This window comes from Psammomys obesus, unplaced genomic scaffold (assembly GCF_907164565.1).
Source record: "Psammomys obesus unplaced genomic scaffold, mPsaObe1.curated_primary_1811, whole genome shotgun sequence".
Taxonomy (NCBI): domain Eukaryota; kingdom Metazoa; phylum Chordata; class Mammalia; order Rodentia; family Muridae; genus Psammomys; species Psammomys obesus.
The window spans coordinates 7,411,878-7,428,803 of NW_026596166.1; the positions used below are offsets into that span (position 1 = coordinate 7,411,878).

Consider the following 16,926-nt stretch of genomic DNA (forward strand, 5'->3'; position numbering starts at 1 on the left):
CGCGTCGGGGGCGGAGTTACGGGTTTGGCCCTTCGGGGCTCCCGTACCTCTCCCGCGGCCAGGAAGAGGGACGCGAGTCCACAAGGTCCGACTAGTCGCGCGCGGCCTTCGCGGCCAACAGTGATGACGTCAGCGAGAGTCCGCCCACCCGCCGCAGACCCATTTCCGAGCTGCCCCAGAACATGAGGTGAGAATTTCTGGTCGGAGGCCTCGGATAGCGCTGGACTTGGGGAAGTGCAGCTGGTGAGGGGGCCGCAGGGCCCCAGGTGATGCCAAAGACTTGACGGTCCGGGTCAGAAGCCGTGCTCCCGTCTCCCGCCTGAGGAGCGCAGAAAAAGCCGCCAGGCCATTTATCTCGTGGTCCACTGGTTGCTAAGCCAAGGCCCGAGCCCTTGGTAAGTGGCCTGGTGACGGCTGGGGAGTGGCTGAGTGGTAGAACGATTCCCTGGCATGAGTAGTGCCCAGGATTAGATTCCCAGGACCACAGAAATCTTTTCCTGGTTTTTATCCACATTTACAAATGGAAAATGGACACCCAGGCTGAGCCAGTGTCAGTCTAATTCATTAACTCCTGGTGTAAACCTAAACATTCGTGCTCTGTATTATAGGGTTCTGTAATAGGGCCCTTAACCGCTTGGTATTTTAAAGGATGAAGTGAATCCCCAGTACCGTGCTTCAAATGAACAACCCAGTAAAGACTCATCAAAATACCGAAGCCTTTACTTACAGGCAAGGCACATGGCAATACAGTCTGAATGGCATCCCAGCAATATAACTAAGGTCACGTGGGAAGGGAGAACATCTCATGTATCCAGATTAGCCTAGAGGATGACCTTCAACTTCTGCCCTCTGAGTGGGGTCAGAGGCCTGCACTACCATGCCCAGTTCATGCAGTGCTGAAAGCTCATGGATTTATGTGTGCGTTGGAAGTCACTCTTCCAACTGAGCGATGTCCCCAGCCCTTAAGAGCATTCCTAACAAGGTTTTGTTTTCTGAGTTCTGGTCTCAAATGCATCCCAGGCTGGCCTTGAACATTTAATCCTCCTTTCTGTCTCCTTATGCTGAGATTACAGGCAGGAACCACCGTGCCTGATATTGTGTGATGCGGGGGATAGACCCCGAGGTCTATCCCAACTGAGAAATGGAGGTGTAAGCCTTGCTGAGCCACTTACCAGCCACAGGACATTGGGTTATTAACTTACTCCTTAGCTTACAAAGTTCATAACAACTTCTGATACAGTTACCCATAAGGATGTCCTAGTAAATGTTGCCATTGGTAGCAATTTCATGTTTAGATGTCCCTCAACTCAAATTTCATGCTTCCAGTACTCTGTGTTCCATAGAAAACTGTGAGCAAAGTTTGTTGGGTATAGAGAGGCTGCCAAACCTCTAATCCTTCTATTACAAGGGCAGGTAGACTGAAGAATCATACTTTTTTGCAAGAGGGACTGTCCGTTTCCCTTGCCATCCAAATTTTTGTTAGCACTTGGCAAGTGGTTTAAAAGAGAATTTATGTTTTCATTCTTAAAAGCCATTGTGAATGTGCTCCTGTGTAGCTTATAGCATTTTTTGTTTTTTAAATATTTTTTCTAGAATCTTATGGAAGACATTTGGATTCTCAAGAAGACTTCTGCAAGTAGAATGGTGTCACCCCAGTGAGTCAGTATCTTTGATTGTACTGACAAGAAGGACATTGGTACCGAGGCTTAGGAAAGCACCTAGTAATTTTTCGTTGTGTCAGAGACAAGGATTCTCAACCATGCCAGAAATAGAAGCAAGTATGAGAGATGCTGAATTGTTTTCACCACCCTCTGATGTTCGAGGAATGACAGAACTTGACAGAGAAGCTTTTAAAAAAACAGTGTCCATCCCAGTGCTTAAAGTGAGGAAAGAAGTTGTCAGCAGGTTGATGCGAGCCCTCAAGAGAGTGGCCCTGCATCGCCCAGGCATAAAGCGAGTGATTGAGGACCCCGGAGATGAAGACGGTAGACTAATCATGTTGGACCCCTACAAAATGCTTACCATTGAGTCCTTTGAGAAAACAGAACTCGCCGTTTTAAAAGAACTTGATGTTAGCCCACAGCTGTCTGAGTATAACTTGGAACTAACTTATGAAAATTTTAAGTCAGAAGAAATTTTGAAAGCTGTGCTTCCTGAGGGTCAAGACGTGACCTCTGCGTTCAGCCGGGTTGGACATATTGCACACCTGAATCTCCGAGATCATCAGCTACCCTTCAAGCATTTAATTGGTGGGTGTATTATATAGTCAGATTCATGTTCTAGAAAAAAATGGCTAATTCCAATTGTAATGCTTCAAATTTTTTTTATTTAAAAAATGCTAATCTACAGAAGAGGCATAGGTTAGTTTTAATTTGAGGCCAAATCACAGTGCCATCCCCCTCTTTGAAGAGCATTTTGGAATATCTTCTGCATAGTCACCATGTTGGCACTGACTTTTACGTCTCCTGACACACAAAACAAACCTCTGTTCTATATTCAACAAAATTCTTTTGGTGCAAAAGCCATTAGGCCTTTGGGACAATGTTTAGTACTAGGTTTCAGAAATTTGGGTTTCAGAGTCAAATATACAATGCTGTTCACTTACTGATTTAGCTAATTAAGCCTTTTATGTTAAGCACTTTAAAACTTTTTTATGTATTTATGTAGTTATTTGTTTTGTTTTTTTTTGACACAAAGTTTCTCTGTGTAGCCTTGGCCCTCCTGGACTCCTTTTGTAGACCAGGCTGGTCTCAAACTCACGGAGATCCACCTTTCTCTGCCTCCCTGAGTGCTGGGATTTCATGCACCACCATGCCGTGTTTAAAACTTTATTCTAAGTGCTCCTAGCCTTTTAGAAATTTCTCATGTACACCCTACTATTGTAACTCCAGGGAAACTCAAGGCCTTTATTCTTTGCATAGAAGGCTAATCAAAATCATATTTTATATAAATACTTGGTATACACGCATTCTGTAGGTTACTCTTTTTAATACAATAATTTTCCAAACGTGTGGGAATTGTTCACAGGTTTAAAATGTAGGATTCAGTATTTTGCATGGGTGGGACTTGACAATGCCATTCTGCTTTCTCTCTGTTTTTATTGATAAAGACATTAATACCACACTCTGGTGATACCACACTTTAGAGTGAGGACTCGGGGCAGTGTTAGATGTGGGCTTTCACATTGTACCTGCCTACCCTAACTCATTCTTTGGCCATTCTGGTTTTTTAAATTCTCATAAAGTGGTGGTTGTGCGCAAGGGTTAAAAGTGAAACATTTCCGGCTGGGGATACAGCTCAGCAGGCTTACCAGGTAAGTGCAAAGCCCTTAGGTTTTGCCGCGGTATTATAGAATTGCTTTTGATGTCTTCAGGTCTCATTGAAAATTTACCTTTTATATCTCAGAAGTTAGTGGAAGGCAATTCATCCAGGAATACATTATGGACAGCACAAATTGGACTTGCTGGGTAAAAAATAAGAACACAAAAGCTCGATGAGTAGGGAAGGTGTGAGCCTGGGAGGGAATGGGGAAGGGGCTTAAGAGCTTCAAAACTTGTACACATTTTCAAAACTATTTTAAATTGAGTTCAGATATGTAAAGCAGAACATAAGCACATAGGACGTTGATTCATTGTTTTATTTTATTCTGAATTCTGAAATTATTATATTTCAGCGAGTTTATTTTTAGTGCATTTTACTAACTCAAAGACGAAGTTCTTTTCCTTATGAAATGAGAGCATATAGATCTTTATAAAATTTCGAAGTGTTAACAAAAAGATACAGACTTAATTAAAGGGCTGTAACAGTAAGTCACTTCTGATGTGTATTGTAGCTTTTCTGCTATGATAAATATTTGACTAAAAGAACAATTTAAGTAAAAGAACATTTTTAATTTAGGTCAGACTCTGAAAAATGTGCGTCTCCTTGGTTGTAAACATTGCTTGCTGATACACATTTCCAAACTGGTGGCATTTTCTTCAAACCCACAGTAAAAGAAACCTTTGGTGTGAGGCCAGAGGGACAAGCATATGGCTTTGCTACCCATTCCTGGGGCCGTTTGTTGTCATGGTCTTCACAGCTTCTCATTCCATTGTCTGTGTCATATGTTCGACCCTTTTGCCTTTATTTGAGTATGTTTAATGAAAATATGGAAAAATCAAGAGACCACAAGTCCTTGAAAAGGTACCCATAGATTTTCTATAGGTAGGGCTGGAGAGATGGCTCACAGGATAAGAGTACTGGCTATTCTTCCAGAGGTCCTAAGTTCAAGTGCCAGCACCCACATGGTGGCTTAAAAATCATCTATAATGAGATCTGATGTCCTCTTCTGGCATGCAGACAGAACATTGTATACATAATAAATAAATTAGAAAAAATTTTCTGTATGTACTAAAGGCTGTTAGTCATTAGCTTATCTCTTTGCTTTCTAGAATTATAGACAGAACTACACACACCCAAATACAGTTTTTGTTTGCAAACCAAAAGAAAATGTAATTCATTGTTGTTAAATATTTTTTCATTTGAATTTCACAAACAATAAGCAGTATTTATAATGAATTTTCACCTTTTAGGCCAAGTTTTGATTGACAAAAACCTAGGAATCACGTCGGCAGTAAATAAGACCAGCAGCATTGACAGTACGTACCGAAATTTCCAAATGGAAGTGCTGTCTGGAGAGGAAAACATGCTCACCAAGGTACTGCACTGTTGCCCAACTCCGGGCGCACCGCAGGGCTGACGCTTGGAATCAAGATGGCACACATTCTTAATACCCAGGGTTGAAGTGTTGGGCAAGACTGTGAGCAGCTCACACTCAGAGTCGAAGAGGATTTGGCTGAATTTTGCTGTAATGCTAGATGATGGAGCAGCCCATCATTAGAGTTCTTAGCTCTCTATTGCAGTCAGTTGCCCAGGGGCAGTTAAGTGACAAGCTGTGGAGCAGTGTGTGCAAAGCAGTGCCCGAGCACTTCCCCCGCCAGCTTAGTCCTGGGCACTTTTAGGGGCAGAAACTTAAGAAACATTCCCAGCTCTAGCCAGAAGCCCCTGGTTTGGTTGAGGGGAAGGGAAGATATATGCCTACATGAAATTAAGATGCCAGGAAACAGAAAAAGGATGTTTCAGATATGTCTAAGTTAGGAACTTTCGGGCCTTTGATTCTTTGTTCATAAAATGAGGGGCTTAAAATGTCCAATTTATAGGCATGAAATTTGGAAATTTTTAGTAATTATCTAAAAAACATGGATTCTAATGATACTTCAGTCATGTCTTTTGCACCCTGCATGCTCTGGAGGGCCCCTCCATGCTGTGTGGCAGTGCCCGACAGTAGCTTTCAGAGGATCCCTGTTTATCTGGTGACATATGCCAGTTAGTTGGCCTTTCTGCAAGATTCCTCATGTGAATTGGAATCAACTTCATGACCTTTTAGGATGGGAATGACGATTTGGCTTTGGAGGAGCAACTAATCTCATGAAGAAGGTGAATGCAAGATATTAACTGGCCCCAGAAATGGTATAAACACCAGGACTCTAATCGGGATGTTTTTAAGAGAAGTTATTTTGCTCATATGATAGTAACATTTACATGTATGTTCTCATGTGTACATACATAGCCTGTCTAGTTTCAATGGACAAACTTTAAGTCCAATGAGATTAACTTAAAATATACCTTTTTCAGGTTCGAGAAAACAGCTACACATATGAGTTTGATTTCTCTAAAGTCTATTGGAATCCTCGTCTCTCTACAGAACATAGCAGGATCACTGACCTTCTGAATCCTGGAGATGTCTTGTTTGATGTGTTTGCTGGGGTTGGCCCCTTTGCCATACCAGCAGCAAGGAAAAATTGCACAGTGTTTGCCAATGATCTCAATCCTGAGTCCCATAAATGGCTGTTGCACAATTGTAAACTGAATAAAGTTGACCAAAAAGTGAAAGTCTTTAACATGGATGGAAAAGACTTCCTCCAAGGACCAGTCAGAGAAGAGTTAATGCTTCGGCTACAACTGTCAACGGAAGCAAAACCTTCTGTCCACATTGTCATGAACTTGCCGGCAAAGGCCGTAGAATCCCTCCATGTTTTCAGATCCCTTCTGGATGGGCAGCCGTGCAGCAGGGAGCTCCTCCCCACAGTGCACTGCTACTCTTTCTCCAGAGACGCCGACCCTGCCCAGGATGTCCGTCAGCGAGCTGGGGCTGAGCTAGGCATTTCCTTGGAGGAGAGTAGTTCCATCCACCTGGTGAGAAACGTGGCCCCTAACAAGAAAATGTTGTGCATCACTTTCCGGGTTCCCGCTGCTATACTCTACAAGGACCCGCCTCTCAGTCTAGGTAGGTTCTCTAGAATGCAGCGTGGAGTAGAACACCTTTAACAGTGCGCGTGCGTGCGTGCGTGCGTGCGTGCGTGCGTGTGTGTGTGTGTGTGTGTTGGGGGGGGTTGGAAGTAGGGAAATAAAACTAGGTCCAGTCATTTTGTTTGTGACTTCTTGCTACTTAGTTCAGAATGTTTCTTCGGGTTTTAACTTAGTACACGGTTCAGTCTAAGAGGCTTGTTTTGTTAAGACAATAAATTCATAGCAGTGTTCTTTAAGTTGACTGAATGAAAAATATTTTAAGAATATCTTCTTTTAAAAAAATGTATTCAAATGTTAAAATCCTGTAAAATGGGTTTCCTGACTTCGTTACAGAGAATTACGAAGAGCCATCTCCTAAACGGCCGAGGACGAGTGCTTCCTTCTCAGAAGAGCCTCAAATTGTATCAGATTTAGTCTGAAATGCCTTCTCCACCTCCCCCATAGCTTTTATGTAAAGAAGTACATTTGTATGGTTTTGTAAACTTTAGCAATCAGGTATTTGTTATCGCGCCCTTATGTTTCACTCTTATGAATGGAATATTACCAAAGTAAAATTTAACTGAAATAGGCTGACCATGTGTAGGATACAGACTGTTTTGTGTTTCTATTGTTTTTTTTCTTTTTATGTATTATTTTTTGGCAAGGTCTGTGTAACCCAGGGCATGAAAATCTGTCTTCCTGCTTCAGCCTCACAGTTGTTGGAATTTCAGGCACACACTGCCATTATCCAGCATACTTATAAAGTAGAATTGGTATAGACCAGTAAGACAGCTCATTGGTAAAGGCACTTGCTACCTACCTCATGACCTGAATTTGATCATCCAACATGGTGAAAGGAGAAAGTCCTGAAAGTTTTTCTCTGACTTCACCAAGGCACTCTGCATACACATATGCAAAATAAGGAACAAATTAACAAATTTTAAAAATCTAAATTATATAATGATTTTATAATCCAAGTTATATCTATTTTTATTACATAAATGTCTGTCCTTTGGAAAAATAGGGTTTTGGTTTGTTTGTTTGTTTGTTTTCCAAAACAGGGTTTCTCTGTGTAACAACCCCGGCTGTCCTGGACTCACTTTGTAGAACAGGCTAGCCTTGAACTCACAGAGATCTACCTGCCTCTGTTGGGAGTAAAGGCATGCATCACCATGCCTGCCTGGAAAGATAGTTTTTGTAGATAGAGTGATTATATTCTATTTAACTAGGAAGGCATTTAACTACATTGTAGTTGGTAGTGGAGGAATATAATTATATAACTTTTGTACCAATTAGCAGTATAAAAGTAATACAAAATTAGTTTATTTAGATGAGGACTAGGAAAACCACATCTTCCAGGCTAAGTCTGGCATAACAGCCTGTGACATAAGGATTTTCTTTCAAGTGACTAAAAAATAATAACATTTTGCTGTAGAGGAACTTTAATTCAGAACATGGCTGCTCTAGCAAGAGGTCATATGCAAAGACCTAGGTCTGTGTGATCCTGCTGGAATACAAACATGCCTTTGATCCAGGAGACAGGCTAGGAGATCTGAGTTCAACGCCAGCCTAGTATAGAACAAGTTTCAGGTAAAGAAAAGCTTAAATCCAGGCATGGTGGTACATGTCTTTAATCCCAGACAATGAAGGTTTGTAGAAGAAAGTACCCATGTTTGAAAGTGATGCCTGAGTAGCAGAAATGGTGAAAAATCAGAGAAAGATTTGACAGAATAGGATACACCCAACTCTTAGGAGAAGAGAGAAAAGGAAGCTACTTAAGGGGAAATGAGAGCAAGAGGGGAGGCTGTTTTACTGGGACAGTAATGCAGGTTGCAGTGAGCGAACTCAGGTGAAGACAAAGAATGAGAAGGAGCGAGGAGATTAGAGTAGGTTGCTGGAGTTAGTTTAGGCCAAGTAGAGCAATTTAGGAGCTGAGAGAAAAGCCAGATTGAATAAGTCAGCTGGGAGAGGCGTTTGAGCCAGAACAGCTGAGTTGAACCAGCCAGCCAGAGCTCAGTAAGAATGAGTAAGGGTGAGCTTATTTAGGCAGTAATTTTCAGGGGCTGAAAACATTCCAGGCCTAGGTTAGATTGTACAGAGGCTAGAAGCTTTTAGGACTAGGCCTAGGTTAGCAGTCACAGGCAGGAAGCCTTTGAGACAACAACGGAACCAGGCAAATAAAAGTTCTTTTTACATATTGTGACATGGAACTTAAATAAAATTTGAGTTTTAGGGTTTTGGTGTGCATGAAGTTTGATTGGCACCTGCCCTCCCTCTTAGTTTTCATACTGTCTACAGCTGCTCATGTGATGGACAGCAAAGTGGCACAATTGCACCACAGACCTCGAGGCGACTCACGGCCACTCCGCAGCTTGGCCTGCGGTCCCAGGCTGTAACTCAACAGACGGCATTCTGAATATACACACAGTTTGGTTTTGGTTTTGAGACCAGAGTCTCACACTATAGCTCAGTCTCACCCAGAATTCACTGCGCAGCCAGGTTTGACTTAGACTCACGGCAACCCTCCTGCCTCAGCTTCCCAGATGCTAGGTACAGGTGAGTCATGCCCAGCTTCACAAGTTTCTTTTTTTTTTTTTTTTTTTTTTGTTATTAGTGAAAGCCATTATCTCAGGACAAATGAGCCTTGGATATGTTACGCCTTGAAGGCACAGTGGGCTGTGAATTCTTATTATTGAGGTGACACAGCATCTGTGCCCATGTTAAAAAAAAAAAAAAAAAACTTATTTTTTTATAAATAGTGTGCATGGTATTATCAAAGTACTTGTCTCTATTTTGAAGTAATTTTAAGAAAATTTGAAAACCTTAAGCCAGAATAGCAAACATATGTCTTATTAAAAAATAAAAATAACTTACCTTTAAGTCCCCAAAATGACTCTTTTAGCCACATAAAGAAAGCATTTACTGTTGTTAATTGTGTTTCAGTGCAGCAACTGAAAAACTTTGTGTGGAGAAAATAGAAACATGTTTAAGAGGATTGGCCTTTGGCAGGAACATTGTTCAGTTGAGAGAAGGTTGGGAGCGATGTCAGCAGGCAACTGAGGTAAAGAACTCGGCTTTGCTTCTAAGGGGCTGACAGATGTTACTAACACGGCCCAGTTCTTTAAAGCTGACCAGGCTTGAAAGGACTGAAGAACTAGCCTCCGTGACTGCTTTCAGTGTGGAACTATGAATGAAAAGGGAGCTTCCAAAACACTTTACTGTGCAACTAAAATAGAATTTGCTAAGATCTCTTATAAATGACTTTTTTTTTAAGTATGTGGAAGTTGGGTGGTGGTGCATGCCTTTGGATCTCTGAGTTCGAGGCCAGCCTGGTGTACAGAGCAAGGTCCAGGAGATTCAGAGCTGCCACCCCAAGCCCCACCAAATATATATATATATATATATATAATCTAGTAATACCATGCAGTGTATGACACAGAGTGCTTAGTTGGACATGTTTATAAATCTTGTGAAATTTTAAGGAGTTTAAAGCTGTTTTATTCAGCACTGTGATCTCTCAAATGTGTCTGAACCAGTTGTATCTGTGGTGAACTTCATTTGCTTTTCATAACGAAATCCTCCAATTTCTTGAGTTTTGCCAGCAATTGAAGCTGAGATCTTTCCTGGCTGTACCACCTAATTTACAAGTTTGTAATATGGAAAGAATACAGCTTTCAAAAAAGTGTATGTGCGTGTTTGCACTGTGGAACACTGTGAGGTCAGAGGACAACTTCACAGAGTTGGCTCTGTCTACCTTTATGTGGTTTCTGGAGACTGAACTCAAGTCATCAGGCTTTAGAGCAAAAGCCTTTATATGCTAAGTTTTATCACTGGCTCTAAAGGTTATAATTTTTTAGCTTTTGATACAAAAGCTAAACAATACAAGTTTTTCTCAACAAGAAGAACCATCCTTAAACATTGTTCTGGAAGACTGAATAACCTCAGAAAATAACTTCATGAGGACTTGGGACCTGATACATTCCTTTAAAGATTCCACCTAAGGTTATAAAGGCCCCTTTGATGTGAAACAGCTATAGTAGAGTCATTTATACAACTGACTTTGACTCAAAATATCCTATTCTGTATACTTCAGGCTATCAAAAATTAAGACAAGGTTTCCATCCTCACAAATTAGCAGTAAGCTGTCTTTCCGAAGTTCAGTAATTCTGTGGCGTGCAAGTGCCAAGGGGTTGTCACCTCAGACCATTTACTGCCGTTAAGGAGCTGCCACAAACTAGAGCCTGTTCATATGCTCTGTAATGACACACACCAGGAAAAGAATCTAATCCTTTTTAAAATGCCCTCCTACTCCTTTGAGAAGTCCCTAGCTCAGTGCTAGGTGTGAAACACTTCTCCAGTTTTTGATCAGAGGTGTACTGGAGACTCCTGAAAAATATAGGCTTTTGCCTTTGCTCTTGGTTGCCCACCCGAACTTGATGGTAAAATCCTACTGCTAGAGACAGATGATTTTATGATAAGAAATGGAGAGATCAGCTGATAGCAGGAAGCTTCCTAGCTCTCAAAGCACAAGGTGCTATGTAGGCTACACCGGGTGCAGGAGGGGATGGCAAGTTTTATTCAGTGGTGAACAATAATGAGCAGATTGGCAAGATATGCTCAAAGGTGGCATGAATGTTAATGGGTAACCAAGCACTTCCTGATTGGAGTTCAGGCCTACTCCACAGGAGCAAACACGTCACTGGCACTGTACATCTAGCCAAGAACCATGGATGGGTTCTCGTCAAGGGTGAACCTACTACTCTGCTAAACAGACTTTCTATCAATCTGCACTCTAAGTTCATATCTCTATAGACATAGATTAGTACAACTCTCAGACGGGAAAGTTCCTTTGTATAGTGGATGGTGATTAAGGTAGAACCTCACAACTGAACACTCAGTCATAACTAGGACATCAATATCACCACCATCACCACACCACACCGCTCAGGGACCAGCGCAGAAGAGGGAGCGAGAAGAATGTAAGAGCCAAGATTAGGGGGACTAGAGTGTGTGCGTCATCTGAAAAGAACAGGACCGTTGCCCTCATATACTCACGGCATCTGTGAGTGCCTGTACGATAAAGCTGGTAAACAGTAAGATGGAGGGGAGAGCATGAGCTCCCACCCCCAGCCAAGGAGCTACCGACAGCAGATGGCTTCTGGGAGAGGTGTCTTTTTTAGAAGGGTGAGGTCCCTGGGAGTCAACCGTGCTGTAGTGGATGGCCCCTCACCCAGAGTTTATGGTTAACACAGACTGCGTGTGGTGGGTTTGTGTGGGAAGAGGGATGTGGAAGAAAATCTGAACTATGCTTGATTAATGTTCTGGTTTGTTTCCGTTGCCATTGTAGAAAGCGACTTAGGGGAGAAAGGGACTTACTTTGGCTAACACTTTGCGAACACGGGCCAGCACTGTAAAGAAGTCACACACCCCGAGTCAGAACAGAAAGAAATGAATGCATGTGTACACTTAACTAGCTTGCACTCACCTTGACCTCTCCACTCAGCTCAGATCCCCTGGCTCAGCAGTGGTGCTGCCCACAGCAGGCTGGGGCTTTGCATATTAACTTCACTTCAAACAGTTCTCCCACGGACCTGCCACAGGACAACCCGAGGTACACAATCCATCACTGACTCTCTGCCTAGGTGATTTTATTCTAGATTGGTAAGCTGACAATGAAAGCTAACCATCAGAGCTGATATCGTATGTTTCATGGGTTGAGACCAATATTTGGCAGAATTTGCCTATTAAAAACCGTTTTAGCTTTTCTCACTCCCCAGCCATCTTGGCAGCTGTTCTTGACTGGGGCTGTCCTGCACCTAAGACAGGAAGATGGTGGCCGCAAAGAAGACGAAAAAGTCTCTGAGTCCATCAACTCTAGGCTCCAACTTGTTACAAAAAATGGAAAGTATGTGCTGGGAAACAAACAGACTCTGAAGATGATCAGACAAGGCAAAGAGACATTGGTTATCCTTTCCAACAACCACCCAACTCTGAGGAAATCTGAGAAAGAATACGATGCCGTGTTGGCTTGAACTGGTGTCCATCACCACACTGGCAATAATAATGAATTGGGCACAGTGTGTGGAAAATAGTACAGAGTATGCTTACTGGCTCTCATTGACCCCGGTGATTCTGATAGTATTAGAAGCCAGAAGAGACCGGTGAAAAGTAAACTGGGGAAAGTTTCCTTTAATAAAACTTTGCTAGAGCTCCTTAAAAAACAAAAAGTTTTAAAGGTAAAATGTGTAGAACCCCATTACAGATGATCAGTGAATGTTAATTTTGATAACAAACAATCAGACCTCCAACTAAAGGCACTACAAAAACTGTGCTTAATTATACCTTTTTATCAATAAAATTGTCACAAGTTGTTTAATCTCATTATGTGCTCTTAATTTGTCACCTAGCCCAAAAGGCCTAAAATATCTACTATATGGACCTCTAACCTAGAATACTAATTATAGCTTCAGAAGCCTGGTGGGCAAATATGAATGAGTAAAGACAATCAGTGGTAATGGTGGAAAGCATAAGGAGGCAGGAAGTGAAAATGCAGGTAAAAAAGCAAGAAGTATGTGGAAGTAATGAGCTAGAGGCCTATTTTTCTATGTAAAAGGAGCCTTACCACTTGGGCTTACATCCTGGCTCTGCTGTTTTTACGGTGTATTGCTCCTGGCAAGTTACTGTACTTCTCTCTCTGCTAAAACAGGGAAATGATAATGGAACTGTTTGTAAGGACTAGAAAATACAGAAATTAAAAAGCACAGTGCCTGGCACAAAAGTTGAACAATGGCTATTTCTGTACTAGGATTATACAACAGATACTTATGCAGATGAAAGACTTGCAGGCTCTGCCTCTAGGGGAAAATCATTGAAAGGCAAGAAAAAAAAGCACAGGATTCAAATTAGAATTTCCCATTTCTTACTGACATTCAATGTCAGGTAAAGATTTCTAAGGCAGATGCAAAACAAAGCTTGAAAGCCTTTGAAACGTTTTATTAATTAGTTCATTAACTTTACATACATCAATTTTGCACTCAAGCGTACAAAGCTCTTACCGTAGGTTCATTGTTGTCATGTTTTTTATCAGTTATACATTGGACTTAAAAGCATGAATTCTCAATTAGCAAACACCTAATATAAGGAATATACTATGCACACTGTAGAGTGGTCAGTGTTGGGGGTTGGCCTGATGCTTGTTTTATAATGCTAATTACTGGCCCTCAAGATCTGGTTACTGCCTGAATACACCTATCCTTGGGCAAACCTGCCTAAGACATTACTCGTGATTTGGTTGATTAAAAGGCCTAAAATCTGGGCAGGGCAGAATGGGGTAAGCGTGGCTGAGGTTCCCAAGCGTTGGGAATTGAGAATCACTGGAAAAACAGATGGGCAGGAAGAGAGGAGGAAGGAGGATGCCACAATGGGTTAGCATGGTGAAGGAACCATGTGGGCTGGGAGAAAAAGACTCCCAAGGATGACATGGAAAGGTCCAGATGAAAACTATAAGAAGGTATTTATAAGCTTATGGATAGAAGGTAGCCAAGACAGGAATGGTTATGATGGATGGTGTGCGATGGGAGAGTTGATGGTGAGGATATTGAAATAGCATGGGTGGAAACATCTCTCCAGCCCAAGGTCAATAAGGAATTATAAAATCTAACTGATGTCTAAATCTTAATTGTGACAGCGGGTTAAATAATACTGCGTGGTAATCATAGGGCTAATAATGAACAACATGTAGCCCAATACCCATTTCATTTACAACAACAGGTCAGGCTGGATTTGGATTAAGAAGTAACTTGGTCTAATTCTAGCTTTTTACTGATTTACATGTATAATCTTGACTTACTCAGTTCTTGGGTTTTTCATTTATCAAACATAAGAGGCGTTGTGATATCTAACAAAAGAGTGTGGCACCACAAGATGCACTGGAATGAACCTCCACTTAGTGAAATAAGATGGCACTGTGACTGATGACTATCACACGCGAATGGAGCCACAGACCTGATTCCTTTAACTCTCCACCCATAACATTAGCATCTGCTGTGATAGAGATTTGATAGCCATTCTTTTCATTTCCTTGAAGAACTATGTTCCGTATCCAGGGGCCTCATGCAACACTCACATAGGTTGGGGTGCTCCATGTGCCTATCCTGTCCTTACCCAGACTCTAAACAAAGGCATGCACACAGTAAAAGCCCTTGAAGTTTCAATGGAAAACTACATCAGTCTACAATTTAGGCAGACAAATTTCACTTACACAGTACCTTTTCCAGTCTCAACATCTCATCATAAAATGAGCTCACATTGGCAGTGAAAGGTGCCATTGATGTATTAAATTTTATTAGCTTACTTCTTTGAATTCGCCTTTAAAGCAGGTGCTCTGGTTTATCATGAGTGTGGCTCACAGCTGGGAACCATATTAGGTTTGCCTCATTGCCTCATTGAAAAGAGGTCCTGAGTTTCTTAAGGCTGAGAAGGAGCTATCATCATAGGTTAGGCTCTACTTGATACAGCCTGCTGGAAGGAGGACATATATGCACTTATCTGGACCACTACTAAGAAGACATTAGAAAAAAAAAGGAAGTTTTATGGGAAAAATATAGACTTGGACATTAACACTAAATGTTATAATCAAAAAGGCATTTGGAAACGTGTTCCAGAAAATACTGTAAGAAGAGAAAAACCACAAAATGTACCATAAAGTCAAGCTTTATTTTTAAAAAATGTCATAAGCCAACTCCATACATAGGCAAATCATTTATTTCTTTCCTATCAGATGAGGCTCAATGCTTCGCTCTGTCTCCGAAGAATAGAAGTAAAAAATAAATCTCTTCCGTGACTCCATATGCAGCACATTTCTCAGCTCGGTCCAGACTGTAATAACACTTGACACAGCAACTAGAGGCGGTGCCGCTGTGCGGCTGCGCGAACTGGGATGTCACAAATCTCTTTACTTTCAAGCCCCTTGGTTTGGCTCCAAGATCCAGATCTTATAAATGAGAAAATGCACGTTATCTGGGCTGCCAGAAAAGCCCACTGAATGCATCCTGGAGCGCTCTGTGGCACGCAAGGGAAGAAGTATAGCCGCCAGCAAGATCCTGTGGAGATGCTGCTCGGACATGGTTCAAATACCTGAAAGGAAATGACAAGTACAGCAGTGATGTGAAAAGCATAAGCTGGTGACCCTTTACAAAGCAAGTGTAAGACTGATTACTAATTTTAAAAGGAGTTCTGAGATGGAAATGCTCAGGTTTTTATAAGCGAACATCACCTTTTAAAAGGAAACCTGCCGACTGTATGCACGGGTTGTCCAGCTACCACTAAGTTACAAGGAACAGCGAGGTCAAAGAGGAGTCCTGAAGCTGTAGCCCATACATTCTAATGAAACGTTAAAATGTGCAGTTTTACACTTTCCAGTACTGGTTTGTTTCATTGGTGACGGTTTAGGCATCCAATGAATGCTGTCCGTTCTGGGTACTCTTAAGAGATACACATCATGACACTATTATGCTACTAATATTTTCACAAAGGCATTTTAAAGCAAATCCTTAAATAAGGAAAATGAATGGGGCAGGGAAGAGAGCAAACAATAGTGCAAGATCACCTCCGTACCCCAAACTGTACTGTCTCCTTCTATGCAAGAAAAGAAACCTTAGAGTTGACATGTCCAAGAAATCTGACACTAAGCCTACTCTGAAAATGTTATGACTCAGAGAGTAAGTGCAGAAGTACTGAACTGATCTCAAAAGACAGGATAATGATGTTTCTTTACTCTCACAGGTTTTTTATCAATGAAAAATGTCTGCTTCATAAAAATAGACAAAACAGGCCTAAAGAATAAGAGAATCCAACTAGAGAAATGACTTGTCAGCATGACCATTACCACTGCAGGAAAACGAGTAATTGCAGCCTTGCTTTAATGCCTCTGTAGGAAGCCACATAGTCCCTGAAAACAAAGCTGCTTTGCCCACTTTCAGAATTACAAGTATGACAGATGAATAAATCAGGAAGTAAGACATTTTAATAGCTTGGAACTTTTTCTACTCATTCATTCAAACTTCCTGTGTGCTGAAATCTTAATGCATGAGCAACTTCTTATTTCTAACATAACAAGTCAGTTTTCTGTTTGTGTCTATGTTTAATAAGCTTGTATGATTAAAATATATATGGCAACTTAAGGGACCAAATAGAGGGAACTGTCGAAATGAGACAGGCCAAGCTCCCGGAACTGGACATAATTTATTCACATTGTCACAAATCTTGGTCTTAACCCAGATCTTTGCTTTTCTGCCAAGGGTAAAAGTCAAAGGAGAAAAAAAACGAATGTTTATTGAACAACAATCTAAAACTATCTGGATAGTCTATTTATAGTAAACAGGTTATTTGTTATATATCCCCAAAACTTATCTGTAAGTTATAAAGAGCACTAATAGTGGATACTCTGTGTAATATAACCATAAACATTATATACAACTACAGTATCATGAAATGTATTTCGATGAAGAATTTAAGGGAGAAAATAAAACACGGGTTATGCCATGTTATACACCTCTGAGGATGAGCTAGCATCATTAAATGTTCCTTGCAGAGCCTAAA

At 41.3% G+C, this 16,926-nt stretch overlaps 2 protein-coding genes and 1 pseudogene across 3 annotated transcripts in view; 2 read left to right on the forward strand and 1 right to left on the reverse strand.

The window, feature by feature from the left end:
- Positions 1 to 79: 79 nt before the first annotated feature.
- Trmt5 (tRNA methyltransferase 5) lies at positions 80 to 8,898 on the forward strand. Its single transcript, XM_055595525.1, has 5 exons — positions 80 to 187; positions 1,594 to 2,249; positions 4,572 to 4,696; positions 5,674 to 6,325; positions 6,682 to 8,898. The coding sequence occupies exons 1-5, from the start codon at positions 183 to 185 to the stop codon at positions 6,765 to 6,767; spliced, it is 1,524 nt and encodes a 507-aa protein (XP_055451500.1). The 5' UTR covers positions 80 to 182; the 3' UTR covers positions 6,768 to 8,898.
- A 2,134-nt stretch (positions 8,899 to 11,032) lies between these two features.
- Positions 11,033 to 12,686, forward strand: LOC129667722 (60S ribosomal protein L30-like; annotated as a pseudogene).
- Positions 12,687 to 15,023: 2,337 nt separating this feature from the next.
- Positions 15,024 to 16,926, reverse strand: part of Mnat1 (MNAT1 component of CDK activating kinase) — a 155,181-nt gene continuing 153,278 nt past the window's right edge. The window contains exon 7 of one of the 2 annotated variants that reach the window (XM_055595533.1): positions 15,024 to 15,462. In XM_055595533.1, coding sequence (XP_055451508.1) covers positions 15,229 to 15,462 — 234 coding nt within the window. In that variant the 3' untranslated portion in view covers positions 15,024 to 15,228. The remainder of the gene's footprint in view (positions 15,463 to 16,926) is intronic. The other variant, XM_055595532.1, reaches the window with a different exon arrangement.

What these genes read in the sequence shown, in the direction of transcription:
- Trmt5 (XM_055595525.1), top strand. An exon ending in AGGAAAACATGCTCACCAAG is followed by an intron (nt 4,697 to 5,673) that starts GTACTGCACTGT and finishes TACCTTTTTCAG; the next exon opens with GTTCGAGAAAACAGCTACAC. An exon ending in GGACCCGCCTCTCAGTCTAG is followed by an intron (nt 6,326 to 6,681) that starts GTAGGTTCTCTA and finishes ACTTCGTTACAG; the next exon opens with AGAATTACGAAGAGCCATCT.